Source organism: Ptychodera flava, chromosome 6 (assembly GCF_041260155.1).
Source record: "Ptychodera flava strain L36383 chromosome 6, AS_Pfla_20210202, whole genome shotgun sequence".
In the NCBI taxonomy this organism is placed as follows: Eukaryota; Metazoa; Hemichordata; class Enteropneusta; family Ptychoderidae; genus Ptychodera; species Ptychodera flava.
In genome coordinates, this window is record NC_091933.1 from 42,660,820 (window position 1) to 42,687,792 (window position 26,973).

Below are 26,973 nucleotides of genomic sequence, written 5' to 3' on the forward strand. Positions count from 1 at the left end.
TCAGTTATATAAATATCTGGAAAAGCATTAACGATTTTGCAGGCAAGTGAGACCAGGCAATCAATTTTTCTATGGAAATGGCGCCATTTTTAAATTTCAGAAAATCAACAATATCGCGGAATTTTATCGGTTTCAATGTATATATCCTGTCTGTAAAAGGGTTCGTATCTTTTGTAGATGTCACTTCATAAACACACAGCGAGTCCCTGCCAGCATGTCCACTGTTTGACGGACAGAAGATGTTACTATCCAATTATACATGACACTCTCCGTAACTTTTGAATTTAATATTTCAAATGTTATGGCCGTCAAAAGAATACGCCAAATGTCTGTTTCAAACCCGAATATGCGCTAATAATCAGTTTGTAGATTTTGACCGCAAGTGAAGTGACGTCCTCTTTGCATGTATAATCAACATTATTTCATGCTATGATTTATTGATGTTCATACTGTATCTTTGTAAGTTACGAAAAAACAAGCCGACAATTTTTCCATATAAAATCATGTTTTCCAGCGATAGATGTGGACAGGCACAGACATTTTCCCTGTCTGTGGGACAGGCGAGAGTAGTCAAGAAGTGCAAGTAGACACTTTCGAAGGAGTCAAAATTTGTTCAACGTTATCATTACGTCCTGTATATACATTTTGTGTAGAGTGTGTCACAGTCTCTCAACTTGAGTAGAGTGTGTATATGACGATGTCTATGCGTACTTTCTATAGGGTATGTCACATCGTCTTATACTCATTTTTGCACAGAGTAATTCACAAGTCCTATACTCACCTTGTATAGAGTATGTCACAGTGTCTCCCTTATCCCAGTCTTCTGCATATACTGTGGCAACCTTTGTACCTGCATTAAGCCTTCGTCAACCTAAATGGACAAACGATAGATCTCGTAAACGAATGTTATTATAATGGAATTGTTTGTTCTAGTTTGCTTTATTTGCAAGGTAACAGGTAAACATCGGGATCAAGACGACCAATTTGCAATACCAATTAAATGTCATTCACAATACAGGTCGCGAAGCCATCATAATAACGCGTATTAGGCCTACCACTTAAAAATCTAACCAACACAAACTATATTTTGAAACCAGATGGTCGACATCTTACATAATACATACATAATGGAGTCGTAATAACTATTATTATAGTGACAAGTGCAAACCACATTGCATACATACATGCAAACATACATGCATACATACATACATACATACATACATACATACATACATACATACATACATACATACATACATACATACATACATACATACATACAGACAGACAGACAGACAGAGACAGACAGACAGACAGACAGACAGACAGACAGACAGACAGACAGACAGACAGACAGACAGACAGACAGACAGACAGACAGACAGACAGACAGACAGACAGACATATGCACGGTAAAGTGGTAAGTACCTCGACTGTGCCACTGGGATCTGTCAACCCAAATATGGGTGCATGTTCGTTGACCGGAGTGACAGTGACCTCAACGGTAGCAGTGCCTGATAACGGTGGAGTTCCGCCGTCACTGACCACAATCACAAGCGTATACTCATCTGGGTGATTTTCAGGCTCGTCTAAATTGACCTCACCAGCCAGTACCAAGTCGTCTCCACTGAAATCGAACAACCCCAGGTCATTTCCAGAGACAAATGAGAAGGTTTGAATAAGCGTTGTGTCGTCATCCATCACGTCGAGCCCGCCAGTTGCACTTGCGGGCAATACAGTTATAGCTTCAACAACGTAACCAACAGTTTCGCTTTCTGCAAAAGTGACAGAATAAACCGGTGGAACAAAATACGGAGCTTCATCGTTGACGTTGTCGATATCAATTGTCAATGTTTGAGTTGCCGAAAGCTGCGATGGCGAACTACTCGCATCTCCATCGATGATCTGTATGTCCAAGGTGTAGGACGTCGTGGTTTCGTAATCAAAGGTGGAAGTTGTGATGATTTTACCAGTGTCGGGATACACATAGAAATCAGATGATCCAGTCCCTGTTGAATAAACGAACACAAAATCGTCAGAAATATATGGAGTGTTGTGTCTGGGCACACAAGATGTATTATTCTGACATTCCCAAAAGCAGCTCAGATTGGGCCGGGTCCGACATTGCATTTCTTGTCTAATATTAAGGGAATGAATTATAGGATAGCAGTAAGCAGTGTGATTAACATCAGATGTAGAGATAGCAACATTTCCATCTTTGCATCGTTTCCACTGTGGCGTGTTCTTTGGCGACCATCAGCTAAAGAGAATAGCAAAGAACACAGGTGGAATTGTCGCAATCTCTTCATCTGACTTTATTGAGCCCATATATCCCATTGATGACGATAACGCTTTCCACGTTTTTTCTATTTTATTTTGTTCATTACATCGCGTCATTAGACATCATTACTCATTACAATGATAGCAAAGACAAACATCGAGAAATATTGAGGATCTTCCGATATTCTCGTACCCAGAGACTATGCACAACAGCAGCATTTCTTGGAACGACAGCTTATACAGTAGCTATAGCGCTGGCCGTGGTGACACCTTGAAAACTATCTCTGCGCTGAGAAAAGTGTGCATGTAGTGATTGCATAACAATGCTTTCTTATAGGTGTAATGTCCTCCCTTACAGTGTACAACACTTTTGAATGCACACTTACTGACAGAAACACTTTCAACAGTTTCAACACTGTACGTATGTTGTTTGGTATGACACCTAAGAACCGCCACTCGCTGATCACACTTACCGCCAGTAACACTGTACGTTATCGCACCATCGATTCCGAAGTCGTCATCGGAGGCTGCAATGGAAGCTACCACTTCAGTTCCTATAGGGGCGTCTTCACTGACAGAGGGGGTGAGTGTAGATAATGCGACATCAAAAGTTGGAGGGACTTCGTTTTCAGGAGTAACCTAATAGGCAGATTACATGCAGATGAAAGTAGTGAGTTATGAGAGAAATATTGATTTCTGCAAACACACGGTCTATGACGCAAAAAAAGTTGTATATCGCAAAGTTAATATCTTGATTACACACTTTTAAGCCAGAATTTGCTTCTGCACTTTAAATCACAAAAACTAAATTTCGAGTTAGTCTCTTGAGCAAACCTATCGCAAGTCTTGTTTCTATTATGCTTTTATGGATCGACCATCCCTAAATTAAGGCGATTGAGCGCAAATACTCCCATGAATTAATACGTACCTTAATGAAAGATTTAAACCAGCCTTTTTACTAGAACTTTCCTTCAGGAAATTTTAACCATTCGCTCTCATTATCGGGAAAAAATCAGGGAACCACCTTGTAAATTTTGGTAACTATGGAAACAAATAACCTATAATGTATAGACATTTAACATTCCAAATGACCACTGTCGCCACGGTGAGTAGGAAAGCGAAATTTTAAGTTTCTACCAAGACGAGACCATGAAAACGTCGTTTATTGTACAACTCCAAATTGATTCCATACAAGTACTGTAAAGATTTGAGCGCCAAAACATCTATCCTCGAGACGCATTTTACCTTAACATCAGACAATCAGCCTGTAATTTACAAGATAAATTACGTCACACTTTTTCAATTCCTGACTTCCCGGTATACCAAGACATACCACGAATTGTATTTCATCAAGTGTAGCTATACTACAGCTGATAATATTTGCAATTTCGAGAACTTTTCGAGTGTCGTTACCATAAGAGTTTTGAAAAGTGACCGTTCCTAGATCTGCCTAAATCTAGAGTGGTCTCAATATCTTAAGTCTTGAAAGGATATCGACTTACCTCGACTGCCACTGTTGTTGTTCCAGTGTTCGTTCCATCGGTCGCAGTAATTACCAACAAGTACCGAAAGTTTCTTGCCTGTAGCACAGGGTCTTCGTAATCGAGAATCTTTGAAGTCTCGAGGACATTTCCATTCAATACAAATTTCATGTCCGGGTCATCACCAGAGACAATAAGTAGAGCAATCGTTGCTATTGTGTCTCCTGCATCGTCGTCAGTGGCCGTCAAGCCCACGAGGGATGTACCCACTGGGTTATATTGAAGTAAATAAAATGATGTAATATTTTATAAAAAACGACTTGTCTGACTCGTCTCAATATTATGCCTTGGAAAAACAAATGCTCCAATTAATTCGTACATTCTGCTTTTTAAAATTTCTTTGCATCATCATCATAATCATCATTTTTTTGGGGGGGTTTTTCTTTATTTTTTTGATGAATATCGGATCCACCAAATTATGCATTTTACAACGAATTCCTCGATAAGCCATCGAAGGTGAATTTCCATTGAAAATATTTAGTATATTCATTGAATGAAATTTTCAGTCTCGTTGCTTCGAAACTAAATGTAGCTCCAAGAGGAAGCCAATTAAAGAGTCTTTTTAACTTGTCTGTGTCTTACAAGGAACAAGGACATTTGTTAATATTTGATTCCAAAATAAATTAAAATAAGTCGACAATGAAGTCAAATAATATTTACGTACTAAATTAACAAAAATATGTCTAGCTTGCTACGGTAAGTTTGTTTCTTTAAGTTTTACGGTTAAACCTCGATGTATGTCATGAACAACTGATAAGAAGGCGGAAGTGACGTTGAAATACTAGATTCTTTTATTGCTCCGTATTTACACCTAAACATCGAGAGTAATTCGACTCATAAATCTGTTACAGGGTCTGTCGGATCACGTGTCCGACATTGAGTCAATTGGTAGGTTTTTTATTAGATATTGATAGAGGTCTGGGAGGAACATTTATTATTCACATTTGAAGACTGTATTTTGAGATTTTCAACACTTGGTGTATAGATTCTAATTTATATATTACAAAATGCATGACGATAAAACCTGTTAAATTCGCTGCTTAAACTTCACATTAAGAGCGTGTGATGGAAATACTAATTTTGAAGTGGCTTGATTATAATGGTTGTGACGGTCCTGGAGAGCTATTTACGGAGCTTCAATGTAGTATGAAGAAACATCGTGCACAACGAATGCATATTCACCACGCCAGCTAGTCTATCCTCGCATCGAACGACGTCGCGGTTTCGGTTTGCCCTGACAAATTGTAGGTCTACCCACCTGCACTTTCCTCCGGCGTGGATACTTGATAGACAGGTTCATCAAATACAGGAGCATTGTCGTTCATATCCACAAGGGTAATTGTTATATCTGCCGTCGCGGTGTTTCCTCCCTCATCGATGGCCTCAAGTATTAACGGGAATGGACCAGGAGCAGTTTCAAAATCCAATGATTGGGCCATTGGACTGATTACACCAGTCGTTTGATCGGCTTGGAAATACTGACCTCCTTTGAACAAATCAGAAATACTGTGCGGTCAGTTAAAGTGAAATACTTGCCTACGGGAATCGCTGACTCCAATTTCATAACTTTGGATGTTGTACTCTTTTTACTTTTCTGTTCTTTTTCGTTTTGAGTTGACTCCAAATTGACTAGGAATAGTTGAGAACTACGTGGCGCAAAATGTCTTGTTTTATACATTTTCTTACTGCATCACTGTAAATGTACGTGAAAGGTAAATTTTGTGTGAGTGAATTAAACGAAAGTTGCACAAACTTGATGACGTATTAACAAATACTAGGGGTCAATCGCATTACGATGTGTAATCAAGTATGCGCCAACAGTTAAAACCTCTTGACCGTGAAAGATAAATGCACCCCAGGAAACGAAAATTCGCAAAACAGTCTCATTGAAACTATCATCGTTTGATTGTATCAAATAATCGACGTCGAAGCTTCAGGATTAAATGAATCATTCCACAGTTGTCGAAATAAGTTCTCTCCATCTGGGCATAAGTTTACCTGTAGTCAGATGAAATGTCAGTGAGTCGCCTGTATCCGGGTCAGTAACATCAAGGTGAGGGGGGATGCTGTCCCATGCTATAGACGCTGCGTTTTCATTGAGATTGCCAGTGTAAGGAGAAGAAGCAAACGCGGGAGCTTCGTCAGGAATGTCAACGACCCTGACTCTGAGTAAATTTATGGTTTCCGCCGTGCCGTCCGACGCTCTGTCAACACAAAAGATGCAAATCAATGATGGCCATGACATTCGCTACCGTGAAATGCGTGTAATATGTCTCGGCAATTCTTATCACCAGCACAATATGCAACGCCTTATTTGTAAATGTTTGAAATCGGTAGATACGCAATACGCAAAACTATTGGATGGAAATACCAGGCCATTGAATCATGTGAAGGGGTCTTAAATATCATCCTACTGTGCTACAGTAACGGTCGAGTGAACACTCTCAGAAGCCAACTTGCGTTAAACATAATTTTGAAAAGTGCAAGCCGTTGGTATTTCCTCGTACTATGGCTTAACCATAAACTGCCACTCTGCGTGTGTAACTCCTTCTGTTCATTGACATTTGGTCAGTGAACAGTAAATTCCAATTCAAAGATCGCTAACGTGAAAATGAAGTGCGAGTGTGTAGAGTTCTATTTATTGAGGGTGGGTAGGGTGGCGTGTTTGGTATTGCAATACCCTCACCTCAATCTCGATATTTTGCCACATCTTGACCAGGACTGCAATTTTAATTTATTATTGACAGATGGATAAAATTATTAACATCCTCATTTACTTAACCTGACATTGCAATAAATTTTGTGTCTTATTCTGCTGTCTTGGTTCACAATCATCATTTTACATAACTATTTTTGACCACTGATCTATCATCTACGTCGGGATGCATGCATTCAACGGCGTTTATCTATTCATGGAAACCGCTATCTGGGAGGAGCCTGGTGAACCACATGAAGGACCATTCTAGTTTGATTCTATCAAAAAGAAAGATTCCCTGTTTTGATACTAAGAATTTCATGCAGCACTTTCGTAGCGTCTAAGTAAACATTCAGAAGACAAGATAAATTTGGTATTTCGTATCTTTGTAGTTTCGACCCTCAGGTTTGACTCCTGTATATTCAATCCACTGAATACGAAATTCACACTTCAACTTTTGCGATAATTTTTTCCAAAAAAACTTTAAATCAAACCCTTCCGAAATCAAGAATACAAATTCGAGATCACCGTGCACAATTTGGTACTACTGAAACAAATAACTCAATATTTACCGACAACTGAAATTTAAATGGTCGGCATTCCTGTATTAACTGAACGGGTAAAATTAAATTTTCTATTTTTTCAAAAATAAGTTACTCAATGAACTTAAAATGAGTCCCACGAAGTGGTAGACCAAGAACATGATGTTAAAGTTTGAGGGTCCACATATCTGTACCCGAGGCACATTATACCTAAATCAGAAAACTTTTCGGTTTTTTTTTTACAAAGAAATTCCATTGTAATTTATTTCATTCTGATGTTTACAACCTCAATTTTTACCAGGGAATTTACTTCCAACGAGCTAATATAGTAGACACACACACACACACACACACACACACACACACACACACACACACACACACACACACCTCGCTCACGCGTGTATTGAAATCAGTCCCAAGTCACTTGTCTTACTTGATCCATAGGCTATAGTACTCCTGCGATCCAGGAGCATCACGATCTAATACTCCGGCGACTTTTACTTCAAAGTTAGTCGCATCTAGAGTGAACTCGGTCGGGAAGGCAGGTTGTTCGCTGACACCGCCCGTCGCTCCAGTTACGGAAAAACTGTAGACGAGGTCGTTGCTCAGTGATATAACATTGTTTTCATTAACCTCAACAATCGTTCCTGAAGGGAAACTGAAAACTGGGACTTGAAAGGCTGAAAAAAAACATTCAGGTAATTAATCCCCATCTAAAAATCGCCATCCCAAAATCACCATCCAAAAATAGCCAGTGATTCGACTTCCCAACCCCTGTATTATGGTGACTGCACTTAACGTCGGTCGTTCCTTTATTTCGGCCATTCAGTCCTCCATCCATTACTAATATCTATCAACCCGCTAACAAAGTGAGACTTTCATTAATTCATTGTATTCATAACTAATTAGTCCCCGTGAATAAATCAACAGAACCATTCCCATCGAATTATCAAGCTAGGGCATATTATTTATTTTATATCAGATCCGCCGATAAGACTATGTGAGAAAATCACTCGTTGCATTTACCAACCCTTAGATGGATCATAGTATGAGTTCTTTTGAACGGCAACGCGGACGAGAGAGGGCGCACTGACACTTACCTGGATCGACAAACAGAGAGACGAGAGTGAAAAGAAGAACCAACAATCTTCGTTTCAGCATGATTACACTTCACATGCTGAAAACAACAAAGAGACGATTGACTGTGCTGCAAGAAGAAAACAAAGAACAAAGATAGTGATGTAAACAATGAAATACTGCATTTCAAATGCAAGCAATAGTTGCAAATACAAGAATTTCCCTTCGAAATTTCATAAAGAAACGTTTTGTATATAATACATTCGGTGTTTTGGCAGACATACTCAGGACTATACCTATTCATAAAGTTATACTTAAAAGCATGAGTAACGTGGCAAATATTTTAAAATTATCATGAAAAGTTTATCCAGGCATTTTCCACCCGGGACGCTGCAAAGTTTCCGACATGCATTAGTTATGTGTGACTAATAGGAAAATGTTGTTTAATTTTTTATGCGGGTCTGTTTACCAACCCCAGTCGGCGCTCGCCTTTTTCTCGGCATCAATTAGGCCTACCAGCTGGCCCACCGCGTTCATCTCACGATCTACACTAACAGCCTGTCAGAGTATATTGCTTTAATTTCGTGATCACCTCACCACAAATGTGACAGTCCGCTGATATTTATTCATTCAGTTTACTCTGTTTTGATATTTTTATGACAGCAGACTTGGCGCAAGACTAGTTGGTCTGCGACTACCTTTGGGATGCAATATCTATGTATGTACGATTGTTGGAACCAGCTACGACACTCATCAAGCCCCTAACAGCAAACCATGATCGTATGCGCGTATTTCTAAACGTTGGAATATTGGTATGCCTCAGTAGATCAGAAATAATTGTACTTTTGCTCTATTTCAACTTGATGTCCGCAAATTGGCATTATGCATTACGAGCGTTGTTCGCGCTGAAAATGATGTGACTTACTTTGTCAAATGCAGTGTAACCACTGTTGGAAACACATTGAATCAGCGTCTAAAGTCTATTGAGTAAAATCATTTTTTGAAGTACAATATTTGGTATGAAATATCTGCATCTAAAATTTCCACCCATTTACAGTCAGGTACATGAATTAAAAGTACATCGAAAACGAATCTTCCGAAACAGATCATCTGGAACAACAGACACATCCTCATTCGCTACAAAACCAATATATAACTCAAAAATAAAAGAACAAGGTTTCAACTACGTTATTAATCTACCAGTGAAAATGATCTGTCCAGGCAAGACGTACTATCGGAACAGCCATGTTTTATCTCTATAGGATTATCAAGCTTCTGTCAAAACAATGGTCAGAACTAGAATACTTGAACTACGCTAAGTGTTAGCCATTCATGTTACACTGGTTGAAATTTCATTGGAGTTGAGTTGATGAGTTTAACAGAAACTTACTAGTATTATAAAATGGCTATCCGAAATCAAGAAGAATTATCACAACTTAGTGAAAAGTGTTGTAAAAACAATCGTATGAACATGGATAGCCTCGATCTCGTTCCCAATCATTGGCAGCAGACACAAAAAAAGCTCATGAACTTTAATGAAGACCCCTTCACCAGCTTTGCACATGAACATTATGTCCATCACAGGGATATAGATCAGTCGCTCCCCGGTCTTTCCGCATCGAAGCCTTACGACGTAAAAATGTAAATTCGCTGACATTTCTGAGATGAGTTTTACTTCCTACAAAAAGCCCCTTCTTCCTATTGCAAGCCCTATACTACGTGATGTAATTTTCTGAAACACAAATGCATGTCATACGTATGGAAAATGGATTGATACACACGATGGAAACAAGACATCAGAGATTGTCTCTTTGCTGAAGGTCGGGTACCTATCATTATCTCGGACGTAAAATTGGTCTCGAGAGCAGTAGACATGAGACACCGTTGACGTTGTAAATGGATTACAACACAACCTACAGGTGAAAATTGTATTGTTTACACCTTTCGTACACACAATTTTGCTGAATTATAATTCGAAAAAATCAATTGTTCATGCTTTTATTTGTTGTCTCGCCATTCTTGTGTGGACACTTACATATGACTCGAAGCACACAACTGACTAAAAAATCCCCAAACAATTGAAAATGACACTGATAATGTGGGTAGGTTGATACGGAATATTTATTTGAAAAAACCTTGCGTGTTGCGATTCCCAGCGAAGCATCAAGTTATTACAATAACATTTTTGATTATTTGCTGTGTTATTCGAATAATTTATGTATTAGTTTTTATCTCTCAATACCGATCTTTAAGGAAGTATTAGATATCAGCATTTAGTGCAAAAGTGGACGACATAATTTATCGTTTGATAAGGACGTGTATTGTCTAAATTAAGTTCAAAATCATTCACTTTCAGAGCTTTCAAACAAAGGTTGGCTTGACCGCAGAGCATTGTCTACCTTCATTGGACGACCTAGTCCTTATCGGTGAAATACATCACTTAAATGGATCGGGGATATACTAGCAGAGATATCGGCCCTTTAAATATCACAGCGTTGATAAATATCACCAATTTAGAGATTTTTTCTCCTTTTTTGAAAGTGACCCGAGCAGATCGGTATGAAAAACTACCAGCTTGCATAAATTGATGACAAGACGGTAACCCTGGAAGGAACATAGCACAAATCTCCGTAACCACTTCCATGACAACACAACCGGACCATAGAAGTGCACAACCCCTTTGAGTTGTTTTTCACAGTGTGACTGAATGACGCATGGGATATATTGTTATGGGTGAATGCATGAATTGTCAAAGTTTTGAAGGACAGGCGCGTAATATCAGCATGTACTAAATCACCTGGCCTGACTAGAAGACCCGTAGGTGGCTACTTAATGACCATGAGAACATTAAGCTGGAACCGCAGTGAGCAACTTTGTGAAATTCTTTCTGTATTACCCTGTATTCCTTCTTGTGCAATGATTAATGACACCTTGAAATTAAATGTTATATTTTCGAATAGAATGAGCATCGGGAAAAGATTTTCAGACTCTCGGTTTTTAACAGTAATTTGGTTTGTCGCTTGTGTGACTCACTTTGAATTCTGTCGAGTGAATGAAGTTTTTGTATTTTTTTAGGGGGGTTGTGGAAATCAAAACTTTCATTTTCTCACATCGTTTTTCGGCCATTTTGAATTTCAAGATCATAAATTTAAGGTTATTTGTTTCTCTAATCCTTAACGTTGCGAGATGCCTTCGAGAATTGTTTTAAGTTTCCATGAAGAAAATTTGACCAAAACTTTAGACTTTCTGTTTCGAGACATCCAGGGTCTTTAAGAGGAAAGAAAATGACTGTACAAGAGTATGCCATAAAGGGTGGTGTAAGAAACACAGTTATTGACTAGGTTGTCAATACAAGTCAGCATGCAATGTCAGGATATTTCGTGAGATGTAAAGCTCAGCACATTTTGAACTCTTGTGGAATATTTGCATGTATAGAAAGTGTTGTTTGTGCCATGTAAAAAAGTTACATTGCATCTCATTTCAAGGTAAAAACGCCTCGAGGACAGATAGTCGGACTCTCCAATTTCTACAATTCTTTTCTGATCTACCACTTGTGGAGGCTCATTTCAAAGCTCTTTTAGAAAGAAAAACTTTCACCGGCTTAGTTTTTCGAAAATCCATAATTTTATTTTCCCCCATAGAGTTAACACAGGAATGGCGGCCATTTTTAATTTCAAATATCGCAATAATGTTGGGTAATTTGTTTCGCTAGTTCCAAACTTTGAACGGTGACCCCTGATTTTTAGTCTTGATTTGGTAAGAGAACGGTTGAAAGTTTCACTCAGGAAAGTTTGAGCAAAAGTTTAAGTCTTTCACTATCGAGGTGCATACTACCTTAATGGTCATGCAATGAAGCAAAGTTTTTATCTCTGGCGGAAATAAAGCGAACGTAGACGTGAACATGTAGGCTTGTTTCGTCTTTGAACCCTATGCAATTACACCAAAATAGTTCCAATGGTGTTACACGGATGGCTTTCTTACAAAATAGCCTTTCACTGTAACACATATACACCCAATCGTACTACGATATGCCACAGAATCCTCACTGTAATCAATGAAATAACCCGGAAAGAGAAAGTTCAGAACAGACTGGGTTGATGCCAGTGAACAGTTTCCACGGTTTCAGAGGTATAACACAATCAGGACTGCTGATTGATGTAAAAGTCAATCGCGGTCCCTGCTATCATTCTTCAGGTCTGAGCAATCCACTGATTATATGTATCTTGCATTACTGAGTCTCTATCCCTATGACCTGCACACTAGCAATCGGCAGTTATAGTAGAATGAAGGCAACAGCAGAGATGTCTACATAAATTGCGATTCTACTAAAAATCCCATATTTAGCTATCGTTACTGATATTAATTTCATGGTATGGATGATAAGCCCTCATGATTTTGTTCGAAAATTTCAATCGCTAGAAAATAACCGGAAAGAGTAGATCTGCTTGATTTGTTTGAGCGGAAATTCGCCCTTTTAAAAAACCTAAGCTTTCAGAACTGAATAGAAGTTGTAAAGACTGTGTCTAGCTTGACGTACTTTGTCTGTTGACTGCCACGCGTGAAAGTTTCGTCCGCACCAGGTCGTCGACGCCCTTTTCTAATTCATGTAATAAACCACAACCAAACAGAACAGCGTTCATACGCAGTTACTCGAGACCATTTTTGCCATATTTAGTTCATACAACAAATAAAAGTTATAGCTTCTTAATGATGTTTTGCATGCAGGCATAATCAGTGTCGATTGGCAACTATACCAACAAGTTTGAACCTCAATTTCACAAGTTTGAAGGGCGGTGACAAGACATTATGTGCTTCACGTTGTCAATATTTCAGGAATTAGAAGAAGTGATAGCTAACTTAGCCTTGAACAAGTCCCGGATAGTTCACTTCTTCACTACAGCGTAAAAAACGGACCGGGAAACGGAAGAAATTTCACGGGTATTACAACAACCAGTCAACAAAGTTGTGTCAATTTGCGTACCAACAGTTGCCTTGTAATTCTTGGGCGACGTCACGTAGACACCCTTCAGAGTCCTTCAGAGTCATTTGTGACATACGTATACAACTAGAGGAATTTTGTTTCATTATTCAGTTGTGCATTTTAATAGTTCCTAGCGAACCGCAAAGGAAACAATACCGATATTGATCAAATACTCCGTTTCACTTTTTATATATATTCTTTAAGTTGTAAATTTACGTAAATGGTCGTTATTTTTCATTACATCGCTAATTTTGTCTGGTTCAACACATCTAACTGCTCACACGTTGATCAATACTCTAAGTAAGAACATGGAACTATCTCTTGTTGACTTGTGTCTGTGTGTCTACTCACGCTAAAAGTTCCAAACTCTTGTTGGCTGGCCTTCGATGTGACACTCAAAGTGATTAAACGGGGAAAATGACGCAAACAAATGATAGTTAAGGTATTTTTCAAAGAAAGCCATACTGAATCTTGAAGGCTTGAGCTTTCTACTGTCAGGGCCAAATAATGTCAACTTTGTATCGGTTAGGATCAACTTCTGACAAGCAAACCGACACGGGGTAGGACAGATGATCAGCCACCCCAAAACTTTTGAATACAATGCAAACGGATACGTTGAAGCTTTCGAAGATAAATCACGGCCTTGGCCATGACGAATAACTTTATCTAAGAACAAATAATCGAGCTTACCTTTTTCCTTCAACTACTCTCTAATATTCGACCAAATCAAACCACTTTGACTTTAAATGTACGCTTCTCGGGACAAGATTAGACACTTTAGGATTCCGTATGGATGTCGCGAGTTAAACTGAAGTATCTTTTCAACTTGTCAGCAGTGCGTGTGTATATTGATGAAACCCAATGACATCGAAGACAGCCCCGACCGTACTCCTATTGTCCTACATTGACTATAAGAACAGAATAGCATTTGTATAGTTTCCAGGCTAACGGAGGACAACACGGATGTCTCCAGCGCTAACAACGCACATAGCTATTGTGCTGTGTGTTTTCCTATTATTCTCAGGTGACAATAACTTTTACGAGTGTTCATAGATTGCGCTTTAATTGGTTTCGTCTTTACGTGCCGAGTGTGACAATGGGAAGAGGGCTAGCGCTGTTGTATTTGCCAAATGGTCTGTTATATTATACGGCGTCATAAGTGCCTGCAAAGCGTTGCTAGAGCTAAGATCGTTGAATTGCATTCACTCAAACGATCCGTTTTAAGTTATGAAATTCTGCGCCTTTTCAGTTTTGTGAGGAAACACTTTTAAGTTCCTAGGGAGATTAAAAAGAAACTGTATGTTATCACGATGTGCGAACAGGTAAACGTACTGTTCGCTCTAACGAACGAGAAACAAGTTAGTCCGACCATCTTGTGGTAGCTCCATGGTCCGACCACTCCCGGCTAAGTTTCAAGATCACCATATAATCTGAAGTAGTCGAAAACATTTGTTGTCTTATATTTATGGATCTTTCAATCCCTCGGGGGAATAGGGAACAACAAAAAGGTGGCGATCAGCGACACTCGTAAACTTCTACTCGGGATTTCATTTCGACCTTTATTTCTCAAAGAGGATTTGGCAAGGTGTACTTTGTGAAAATTTATTTTACCGGGTTTTAGCGTTTAATGCTATGAAATTCTACGCTTCTTCAGATTTGTTAGGAAACACATTTAAGTTAATCCGAAAAGAAACTGTATGCAGTCACGACGCATGGAGAGCAGATATGTTTACAGGCGTTAAACGTTTGAATTTGACCGACTTCTCACAATCAAAGTTTCGCCAAGGAATAAAATGCTTTAATTGGATCACGAGATCCACTTTTACAGCATTGAATCAATGGTTTATCGCAGGGCGTGGGACATTGACTTTAGACAAGAAAGCACGGTCATATCAGCTCATCCCGTTATTCACAATCCTCAAAGTTGCTAGCACGGCCTTGTGAAATCTTTGACGTCAGCAGGTTTTCAACTGTATATAAGGGTAGTCATGTTTGTCATTCAAATAAAAAGTACAGTCGACTTTAAGAAATGAATTAACAAAAGAAAAGCAAAAACGAACGAGGAGGAAGGATTACAGGTGTTGTTTACGATTATTGACGTAGACATGCCATTTCAGATTATCATGAGTTCAATAATTTTAGATTTTAACGAAATGGTCTAAATGAAATCGCATTAATTTGAGATGTATCAGATACTTGGCACTCAAAAATTATCTCGAATTTTTTTGAAATCTTGAGTGAGGGGTCTACTTTGTAATTTTGCACAGTCAAGAGGTTTAGAATTTATCACCAGGAGGAGTTTACGTTTTGATCCCATGCAGAATGGCCACTTCGAAGTTTTGATGACGCACAGCGATGTCGGCGGCATCTTAAGAGCAAATGGTTTACGTTCAGTCACTTCAATACCGGGGAAGTAGGCTTTACTTGGCATCGCAAATATTTGTTCTCTGAAAAATATGTGAGCATTGTGACTCTTGTATTCTGCCTACTGGTTTATTAATTTAAATTGCTCATTAAATCCGGCCGAAACTTACGCAACTCGGAAACATTAACGACAAAAGGCGTGATTCGTTGAGCTCTCTTAGTACTCCAACAAAGCTGGAATTTATAACTTGTTACGTGCTGTTGTTGTTTCTGTCCACTCATGCTGTTGTTTATATCCTCTCGTGCTGTTGTTTATATCCTCTCATGCTGTTGTTTATATCCTCTCGTGCTGTTGTTGTTTATGTTCACTCACTGACGAACACGTAACAAGGAACAACGTAGCATATCGAAAACAGAGGGCTCTCTCCGAGACGCTCATTCTGAGTCATCAATCATCCTAATGACGTGATAGGTAGCTCGCGATACAATTTAAGTGACGTCACTCGCAACCTCCGTTCGTCCTTCGACGATTTTTGCTCACTAAAAACAAGGACAGCCAACAGAAACTGTCCCAAAACGTGATAAAATCATGCTAATACATCCACCGTCAAACAAAATTCAGTGATTCAGTCAAAGTATCTCCATGCACTCTTGCCATACCATATATGTTTTCTTGCAACTACCATTAAGATAGTTCGCGCTTGAAAGTGAAAGACTTAAATTTTTGCTCAAACTTTCCTCAAGAAATCTATCAACCATTCTCTTTCAAAATAAAGAAAAAAAATCGGGGGTCACCTTGCAAATTTTAGTTCAAGAGATACAAATAACCCAAGATTTACCGATATTTGAAATTCAAAATGGCAGCCATCCCTGTGTTATCTCTATGGAGAAAAATAAGATTTTCGGATTTCGAAAAACTAAGCAGGTGAAAAGTTTTATCACACCAAGACCTTTAAAATGAACCCTAACGAGGGGTATATCAGAAAATAATTGTAAACATTTGAGAGTCCGAATATCTGTCCCCGAGGCGCATTCTTCCTTGTTACATGAGAAGACAAAATATAAGCGTGCCACCATTCCCATTTAATTTTTCTTTTTACATCGTACTATAGATTGTGTATATTTTCACAACATCCTATAGATCATGCAACACGACCGTTAAATCAGTCAGAACAAATCCGAACATGTTGCAGCGTCGATGACAGCGCCTCCATCGTTTCTTGTACTTATGACTTTGTTTTATTATCAACGATTGAGGGCAGTCATCCCTATTAATTTCCGAGTGTAGCTATCAGATGTAAAAAACTTCAAAAGAAAATGTGGTATGAAAAAATACTTCCACATACCTTCAAATTGAGTTAAATTCGCTATGATCAGCACTAAAATATTTCCATGTATGAAAAAACAAAATGTGTTTCGCTTTCAATACGTCGATACAATCCTGATAAAGTAATTATTCATTAATACTTGCTGTGCTTTAGCTTTACTTGCAAGCTGTAAGGCAACCAAACTAAAATACGTTTCTCCCGCTATCATCTCACACATTTCAGCGATTAAATGTACACACTGATGACAACAGTAAAATTAGTTGTATGATTATAAACAACAATTATATATATATATATATATATATATATATATATATATATATATATATATATATATATAATATATATGTGTATATATATATATATATATATATATATATATATATATATATATATATATATATATATATATATATCATAATCATTACAGTAACTTTGCTGTCCAATCTGTTCAACAATTTAAGCCTTCGTCTTTATTTACACATCACGCATCCGCCGCTGTTGCATTCCCAAATCAATTAAGACATCGTGAAATAACATTAGTTACAATAATTTTATTGAAAATGCATCTGTTTTTCAATGCCTAACAAGTTGAAAAAGTAGAAATAACGGCAATGTCACTATATTACATTGATATTCACTCATTTTTGTGCCTTTAAAAATTATATCTGTTGATTTTCAAGAATGGAAACTTCGCTAAGTTTTTAGTTATTGATGAAACATTTTTAAGTGGTATGACCTAAGAAAATAAGATGCAACAGAGCCAAATATGGCCATTATTATCATTATTTCTGTTTGTGTGAATTTTTTAGGATTAAAATACAAGTCCTGGTTGCTAGCTTTTGGGGATTGGTCTTTGTCAAGCTTACCCTAACAATTTTCATGTGTTGCAACATGTCTTCGGCGACATCTCGTGAAACGCTATGAGGGCGCTGCTTTCGCAAGTTATAACTTTCTTCCAAGAACGTGAGCGACGAGCATGTCATCCATCAACAAATCTTGAATTTTTCGCTGAAAATCTGGCTCATTTCCGACGACTAGAAACCGATCTCCGTCAATCGGCCCATATACTCTCTTGTTTGAATTATATTATTGATCGTTAACGGTCAATATCATGTACCTTTGTCAATGGAATTGCCGGACGTTGTGCATACTCTATATTCGCCAAGGAACAGTTAGTTTTCTATTCGCGGTGTCTTCGTCTCTTCAGATATTAACATTGAGTCTTGGTAAAATAATAAAGTGACTAAACAAGAAATACATGGTTCATTAAGATTTTTAAGTTATTGTTGTTTGTTTTATCCATTAGTTGTTTGTTTTATCCATTAGTTTGTCTTAATAGGTTCAAGTTAAAATTATTGAGTCGTGAAAGTTTTGCCGAGTATGTTGAAGCTGACGTGAATTGGACAAGGAAGAAAATATTATGATATGACTATCAGGTAGGATTGTTGTTGAATTTAGGAAATAAAATAAAGGTGTCGCTATAGAGTGACAATTAACTAAAAAATTCGACAAAGCAATTTGATCAATGATGGATTTCATGGCCACTAACAAACATTCCCCAGAGTATTACAGAAGAAGCCAGTTTACTGGATGGAAACAAACGTTTGTCACTGAAAGGTGAAATGAGTTTGAAGTCGCGTGTGTTTTGCGTCGCCGTTCGCTTGTTCTGTTGAGTAAACCATGTACCAATATTGAGGATCTTCCTGTGCAAGGAATAGTACGTGCAGAATAATGAACAAACACGGTATTTTCATGTATTAAAATTTCTCAATAAACGGTATAAGCTTAATCTCAAACATGCAAAAGCAAGGCTCACAGACCTATATGTTGATTTCTTCGGGGAGAACATAAGCTGATCTTGAAACATGGATGTGTGGATAGTATGATCCAAATCGGACGGGAAACATTTTTCCTGGTGACCACTAATTTGTTAGCTTGGTTCCTTCCTTGCTTTAAAACTGTCTTTCTAATCTACTCAGTTTTATCTCCTTGACAAGTGATCGCGACTATTAATTTCTGTGAAGAGTAGTACGTATACTCTTCGCCCGGAAACAACTTCAAATCTTAGAGTCGTTCACAACTGCCACGTCCACGCTACGCGTCGTCAAGGTTACGACAGTTCAATTCCTGATATCTGACGTTCGATTTGAACGAGTTCTCATAATCGACAACCGATTCGTAAGGTGGTGGCATCTCCCCCGGCGTCGCCATTGCGCTGTCGCCATCCTGTATCAAATTCATACCCGGAGCTGACGCTCCGTTAATCGGGTGCGATTGCTGAGCACCGCTGGCGTCTGAGCTTGTCCTTGTCAGGTTAAAGGTCGAAGGTGGCTGTACAGATGACAAGTCTGGTATCTGGACGAAATTTACACCTGGATGAGCTGAATTTCTCTCGATCCCTACATAGACAGAAGAGAACAAATACCAAACAAAACTGAGTAATTCCCCGGAGAAATTTTGAAATCTTGCATGAAATTGCCGTTAACGTAGAATGGAACATTTGTTTCTATAGTAACAAATTTTGCGCAGTAATCCCTGATTTTATTCCTGATTTCGAAAGGGAATGGTTCAAAGTTTCCTTACGAAAGTTTGAGCACAAGTTTCTGTCTTTCAACTTGGAGACGAGTACTGCCGTAAACAAACCCTAGAAACAAAAAGCTTCATCGAACCTTTGCGAAGATCGTCCGATTTTGGGAGTTGAGACGGTAGTGATTATTGAAGTCGTGAGTTAAAATCCATTGAAAGTGTTGGTGTTCGGGGACTGTAAAATCTGTTCGTTGCGCATATTATGGGACATTCAAACTAGTACAGGACAAAATGAGTAAAGGATATGGGTATGTAGACATGTCTTATCTTAGACAGCATAAATAAAGTTTATCAACCTATGTGTAGTTCAACACCATTAGGCCAAATAAACACAAATTCGGTAACCAGATCTCCCCTATTTAAAACCCTCAGACCCAAAACTTTTTCTTATTTCCAAAAATCACGCATGATTTTGCTGAATTGGTTGCTTTTGCTTGGTCACAGCGAAATTAAAGTGAAATTTTAAAAAAGTTCCTGACCGACCTACTTGTACCCTATTTGCTGAGGGCTTGTGAACCAAACACACATTTTTTTCATCGTGCTTTATGGTAAGTCTTTGTGATTTGTTACTTCTGATAATATAACCTTCCCTGAATTACATAGACTTGTCACGGTTTGGCATTATTTCTTCACTATTCATAAATACAGTCTCACATTATTCTAGTCGGGATACTCCGCATATGTGGCAGTTACCCGTGATTTTTTCAGATAAGCCATTATACCTCCGTCACTGTAAACATCACTCGAGAAAGAAATTCGGATTTTTCCAATCTATCAACTTAATGTGATGTTTTTGGTATTTATATTACAGGTTTTATAGTGATAAAATGCAATAGTCACTATTTGAAATTCCTCCAGTTTGTTGAAAGTAAAAGTCGATCAGGAATGATATATTACGTTGAAACTTACATGCCCGATTATTGGGGGCGCTGCTTTGATTAGCTGGAGGGTTTCTTCTCCTGTGTCGTTTGATCTTCCATTTCTTGTAGTATCTAACTCCGACACTCAGACCCACTGTTGACAAAGCAATCATCACTATTGCTGCTATGTTACCCGGGGATAATCCTACAGAAACAATATAATAGGAGAAGACAAAAAATCAAGCAAACCTAGCCGCATAAACCATTGCCGATAGTATAGGATACAAGCCGATTAATTCATTTGTAGAGATGAAGCCTGAACATCGTAGAAACGCTGTTATTACACCTAACGCGTTGTCCGTTTGTTTATCGCATAAGTTGCGACCTTTATCGCATGAATCATATAGACAAAAGGTGACATAATATGTTTTAGGAGTCTTCTGACCGCCCCTTGTGGTGATTTTACCCGCTGAGAACGCGTTTGACTTCATGCGTTTCTTTTATGCGTTCAGCAAGTTGTGGGCGACTCTGGGAATCTGCTCTGAGAACGTTCTACACAAAAGTTTAAACACTGCAGGCTTTGTGCGGCGTAATAAAATTAATAATACATGACAGCGAGACAAAGATCACGATATCACCTCCCTCCCCCCCCCCCCCGAGCTGATGCTCCAGGCGATAATATTGTTGATACCCTTGACATTGCTCGCATGACACAGAGAAGAAAGTGATGAGCCATGACTGAGGAGACTCGTGCCCGATCAATTTGACGATATCACTCGGTTTTGGTATCATCAACATAACCGTCCTAGGCGCTATATCCTGACCTTACCCTTGCTATAGCATGTCATGCAAGACGATTGTCCTTTTCCTCTCTCTTGTGTTCGTGAGTTTTGATAGTTGTTTTTCTGATCGTTTCTTTTTTTTTTATTTATTGCGTTTAATTTCCTATTTCTGTATGATTGTTGAGGGAAGCTTTTACATTAGCTGCAAGTCACTTGTGCATCGCATCTGGATCCGGTCAAAGTTTAGTCAAAGTATTTAAAAAAGAGTCACAAATAGTCTTCTTTATGTCATGTTCACGGGACTTAAAGGGATGTTAAGGTTATCTTGTCTCTGAAGAAAGGCATACTTACGCCTTGGATGTTTTTCACTTTCGTCAAAGTAGGCAGCACTTGGATAGATGCTACAATCTCCTGAAATGTGGAGGATGTATTTGGTGTCAAAGGTCACGTAATGACAACAACGTGTAGTTAAGTCGTCAAATCATACATGTCTCTATTTTGAACTTTAAATAATCCATACATGCAGATATCATCAAAACAGCTTTAAAAATAGTGTCAAGGACACTGTCTAGCTACCATTGATAAGAATTTATGTAAGAAATCATAATTTTTGGCCAAAAATGGCACATACTAAAAACAGGTTGTACATATCAAATTTCAAAAATCTAAGCCTTGTAATTTCAGAGTAGCCTTTTACCAAAAATAAAAGAAATTGCTTCAACAAGCGACCTTACAGCATATATAGCTCTGCTGTGTTATGTGGAGAATAACTATTTGTGACATGTGTGTTGATGAAGAAGGTGGAAATCTTTGATAGCTCATTTCAATGGCCTGACAAAAAATATCAAAAAGAATTGCAAAAATAAACAATTGAAGATTTCATCATAATTTGAACATATTACATTAAGATCATACCTTAGAACATGTCAACAAAATGTATCAGAAGAGTAGTTTTTGAGAAACCAATGTTTTGACCAAAAATGGCAAAAAAATGACCAAAAAGAACCAAAGTTCCCATTTCATCATAATTTCAATATATCATATTAAAATAACAGTTGGATCCTCTAAACCAAATATCAACAATATCGGACAAAAAGGTTTTGTCGAGAAACAAATTGTTTGACCAAAAATGGCAAAAATTGCCCCAAAAATACAAAATTGCAGAGTTTATCATTATTTCAATACATCATAAATATGATAAACCCTAGGAGCCTGTATACCAAACAGCAAAGCTATCAGTCAAGAAGTTTTTGAGTAACAAATTTTTGACCAAAAATGGCAAAAATTGCCCCCAAAATATAAATTGCAGATCTCATCATAATTTCAATATATCACATTAAGTTCATCTGTAGGAACCTGTATACCAAGTATCAAAGCTATCAGGCAAGGAATTTTGAGAAAAAAAATTTTGACCCCAAATGGCAAAAATTGCCCCCAAATACAAAATTGTAGATTTCGTCATAATTTGAATATATCACATTTTGATCATCCCGACAAATTTGTGTACCAAATATGAAAGCTGTGAAACAAGCGGTCTTGGTGAAATAAATTTTGACCAAAAATGACAAGAGTTGCTCCAAAAATGCAAATTTGCATATTTCTGCACAATTTCAACAAATCTGAAATAGGTTATCCCTAGGGACCTATATATCTGACCTGCAGTTTGAAGAGATTTTAAAGATTTTTTGACCAAAACGACAAAAATTGCCTCAAAATACAAACTTGCATTACTTAATCATAGTTTGAACAATCCCGAGTCAGGTCATCCCTGGGAACCATTATATGAAATATTAAAGCTGTCGGACCAGTGGTTACGGAGAAGAAGATATTTTACCAAAAGTGGGGTTTTTGACCTAATATGCATATTTTTGACATAATCATTAAAATGGAAGTAACTGGTTGTCCCAAATCCCCCATACACCTTCACACAAAATATCAAAGTAACACGTGCAGCACTTTTCAAGTTATCGCAGCGGACGGACAGACAGGAAGTTATACAGACAGACACAGGTGAGCAAATACCCACATATATTATCCTATAAGCTACCTTGTCATATATATGACAATGGTAGCTAAAAGGTCTTTTCAATTTCTGATAAGCCATTGATCTATCATGCACTCTAAAAGCCATTGATCTATCATGCACTCTAAATTCTCAATCCTACTTTAATTTTTATGGCTATAGCATTCATGGCAGGAATTCATTAATAGTTTATTTTGCACAATGAAACAAATTGTTTGTCGATTAAACTCTTGAATTTAACACTTTCACTGAGAAAATTCTCTGGGTGTCATTTTTCCGAATAAATTCCATCATAAACGCATTTGACAATACTTCAAGTGATGTCTGCTCTATTTGTTTCAGCTTCCTGTTTTTCAGTAAGCTGACGATAGCCAATAGTGTTCATGTCATTTTCTCAGAGTGTGTCCGGCGACTGATCTCGATGTTTTGCGTGCTTTAAAACACGAAAAAATCATTTCCTCATCTAATAATTGGCGTGAACTGTCGTCTATTGGGACTTTTACGTGTTTTCCGGTGTTTCCAGTTGATGGAACAGGCCAATCACGGTGAAAATGTTAATTAGAAACAGCGTACTGCAAGTGAATACTCACCGCTCTTAGCAAGGTGACACCTGGATCCCGTGAAATGCTGAGTGCACACACAGTACCCATCCTGACAAACACCACCATTCAGGCAAGGTTCTGGACAGTCTGCCAATCAGGAATACACACGTATGATCAATGACAGCGAGCACTTGTAATATAGTGACGGTCTTGAAGATGTGTGTTTATGAGAGAAATTACATGGTTTTGAGGCAAATACTAGTGCTCTATATCTGAGCATGTTATCACAAAATCTCTGCGAATACAGTAAATTATCTATGGATTAGAACTTTCAACGTACGGCACCCAGTCACCTGTCAAAGACATAAGAGTCACAACGCTCGGCTAAATCCCCACGCTTAAACAGAGTGGTTCAATAACCGAGCTACAGTTGATCGAAAGACAGCCTCGGGGACAGGTAGACAATTCAGTAAATTCTGGATGGGATTCGAACTCACACAGTACAGCACAGTCACCAAGCGAAATGTACCGTGTTTATGGAGACAGACATACATGTAAATATGCCGTGTATATGTGAGACAAACAGGTTATACTTCATTTTCTATGATATTTTGTTCTATTCTCCGTCTACTACATAAGTTACATAACGATAAAGTGTACACTTATATTGATAGTAATTTCATCAATGTTCATTTGGTACACGATATGTTACACAAACCTCAGCGAGGCGGATTTATTCGACAAGTACAGGTTATGGAATATCACGGATATATATGTGCAATGGTAAAACCCTTCCCGCAGCCTCCGACCAGTAAAAACCAATTCTCTAGGCAAAGCATTGTTCAAATCAGCGTGACTGTGATTCATTTACTCCATAATGCCTCCGCAGACGGAATATGAGAAAGGTAAATCCCCCGGGATAAAAAAGTGAAATTAAAAAGTACCAGTTCAGGTTGATTTTATTATGTCCTATTCAAACGCATAAGTGGTTACGTCTCGCGTTTTAAGCCATCATAACAATATATTGGCGTGTGTTTTCATTTAATCTTACTACATATTCCCTGGAATAAAATATTGCATTACATTTTCGGGGCGATTTGAATATTTTCACCCGGGTTTGTTCAAACTAAAGAATTTGATATATGTATTGTTGTAATATTTTATGAATTTGAAAAAAAACCATGAATACACACAAATGCTATCACTTTATAAGGCTATAGAGTTAACCTTGGCGATATCAGAGATTGTGTAACCTTGAGTGACAATGAGAAAGGCCATTGAAATACTGATGTTTAGAATATTATGTATTTGCGAGAAGTACTTACCGGTCGCATTGAGTTGACACAGATCGCCATAGAAACGAGACGAACAGACGCATACTTCTTCGGTCTGGTTCATAGTATCTGTCAGCAAAGTCTGGCATGTCGCACCGTTGAGACAACCCTTTAAACAAATGTCTGTATGCAAAAATATCAGACGACATGAATTTCTTCATGTAAACAAAACATATTATGTACAAAGTTTGATGCAGGGACTAATCCAAACAACATCACAATTATAACGATATACTGCTGATGTGAAATTAGTACTACGTGTGCACAGCGTGGACAACAGTCAAATGTTAAAAAACAGACAGCCGACAGTTTGAAATCACCCTTGGGCATATCGAATTGCATGTACATTAAGCCTATCTCTTGAACAAAATGACAATCTAATTTCCAAATTAAATTAAACAATTCCTACAAAAGATTTCCCTACAGCGTTGGGTGTTTCTTTTAAGTGACAAGAATTTCGAAACAGGGTAATTTACGCTGAACTCAAATCACGACTCACGAATCACGACTTTCGTCAGGAAACGTGTGTCAAGACGATTGTACCCTCTTCTTGTTTTTGTCTCACTTGCTTCGAAAATGTTTGGCTTGCATTAAACCATAGACTGAAGAGAAACTGGTTGTCTCTTGATAGGCGTGACAGTTGACATACAGAGTCGAACCACAAACCTCGCACGTCTGATATATTGATAAATATCCGTGTAGACGATAAAAGTACTGAATTGACTGTATCTCATTTATTTGATTGCAAGTCAATTTTCTGAATATTAATGGGGTAATTAATCAAATACGCCGTCATTCTTATGACGTCAATCTCAAGAATAAACAATTACGTCATCAGGAACATGACCAGCACGTGCAGTACGAAGAAATGAGTGTAGGCCCCATGGAATATTTGACTGGCATCCGAGTTGATATATCTATCACTGACAGTCTGATATGATCTTAAGGGACAAGTTTTATACCCTGATGCAATTTTTATCACAAAATTCAAAACTTTAAAAGACAGGATCCTTGACAGTAAGGCAGCACTAAAAAAAATGGTGAAAATGCAGAGAGGGAAAACGGGTATATCTTAAAAAACTCACAATTGTGTTGGTGAGAATAAAGCACTGCGTCATCGTTACAAATATAGATCACTTTGAATGAAAACAGAAAACAGTCCTTACCTGTTCTGACATACTGGCAAAGCGAACCGTAAAAGTCGCTGGTACATACACACATTGCTAAACCGTTATGTACAATGCACGTCCCTCCATTATGACATTTGCCACTGCAGGGGGCTAGAGATCGGAGACACAACACCATTGGAGTCAACAAGAGATTTGAACTGATACAAGACCTTAAGTCAACATGTTGTTGATTGTTTGTAATTATGATCAATTTGACGTACTAAAGTTTGCGTGCATGCATGTTGCCGTAACCTTTAGTCAGCGAACGGTCAGGCATTTATCACGGCAAACGTGCGGGTAGACGAAAAAACAAAAATGTTTACAACATAGTTTAAATACTGAAGGACATTAAGTTTGAAAGGGATGATGTTTACCTACATCCCTGATATGGTCTACATATTTGTTGTAACGATTTTTCGATGTGATTCCATTCTTGTCGGTTTAATAATTCTTTGTCTCTACACTCTTCCTTCTTTCTTGATTTTATAAAGTGGTTTCGGGTCCTCGGAGTTTATTACTCGGCGTGTTCAGTTCAAAATCGTCTAATGAGAACTGAAAATGTGTACTCTCGCTTTTACAGTATAAGGTTGCATTCACAAATACTGGAGGGGTTGCTAGAGGAATCGCGATTGAAATCTTATATTTTTTTCAGATCCCCCTCAATACCCTAAACAAATTTCAAAGCTCATATCTACATGATATTTATTGGGGATGTACGCGCAGAGAAAAATAAACATGTTTGCTCAGTTCTAAGCATATATGTTCGAGACTGCTTTTTATGACACATGAATAAATATTCTTGGGTGGTAGAGCAGTACCTGTATAAACTTCACATATTTGGGAGAATAGGATATTGGCAT

General features: G+C 38.0%; 4 protein-coding genes across 5 annotated transcripts in view; 1 reads left to right on the forward strand and 3 right to left on the reverse strand.

Moving 5' to 3' along the window:
• The window catches only part of LOC139135890 (actin nucleation-promoting factor WASL-like), a 570,409-nt gene that overhangs the window by 157,851 nt on the left and 385,585 nt on the right, over positions 1–26,973 (forward strand). The window lies entirely within an intron of this gene.
• Positions 779–5,304, reverse strand: LOC139135858 (protocadherin alpha-10-like). Its single transcript, XM_070703607.1, has 5 exons — positions 5,083–5,304; positions 3,786–4,033; positions 2,757–2,922; positions 1,432–2,012; positions 779–871 (listed from the first exon to the last, which is right to left on the reverse strand). The coding sequence occupies exons 1-5, from the start codon at positions 5,261–5,263 to the stop codon at positions 797–799; spliced, it is 1,251 nt and encodes a 416-aa protein (XP_070559708.1). The 5' UTR covers positions 5,264–5,304; the 3' UTR covers positions 779–796.
• LOC139134507 (protocadherin beta-8-like) lies at positions 5,773–14,050 on the reverse strand. The gene is made up of 4 exons (XM_070701366.1): positions 13,813–14,050; positions 8,165–8,271; positions 7,498–7,744; positions 5,773–6,028 (listed from the first exon to the last, which is right to left on the reverse strand). The coding sequence occupies exons 2-4, from the start codon at positions 8,223–8,225 to the stop codon at positions 5,773–5,775; spliced, it is 564 nt and encodes a 187-aa protein (XP_070557467.1). The 5' UTR covers positions 8,226–8,271; positions 13,813–14,050.
• LOC139135860 (neurogenic locus protein delta-like) overlaps positions 17,349–26,973 on the reverse strand; it is a 14,762-nt gene continuing 5,137 nt past the window's right edge. Inside the window, exons 4-9 of the mRNA XM_070703608.1 lie at positions 26,111–26,224; positions 24,936–25,067; positions 23,659–23,757; positions 21,397–21,456; positions 20,313–20,468; positions 17,349–19,216 (exon numbers count right to left, since the gene is read on the reverse strand). Of these exons, the coding sequence (XP_070559709.1) occupies positions 18,912–19,216; positions 20,313–20,468; positions 21,397–21,456; positions 23,659–23,757; positions 24,936–25,067; positions 26,111–26,224 (866 nt within the window). The 3' untranslated portion in view covers positions 17,349–18,911. The remainder of the gene's footprint in view (positions 19,217–20,312; positions 20,469–21,396; positions 21,457–23,658; positions 23,758–24,935; positions 25,068–26,110; positions 26,225–26,973) is intronic.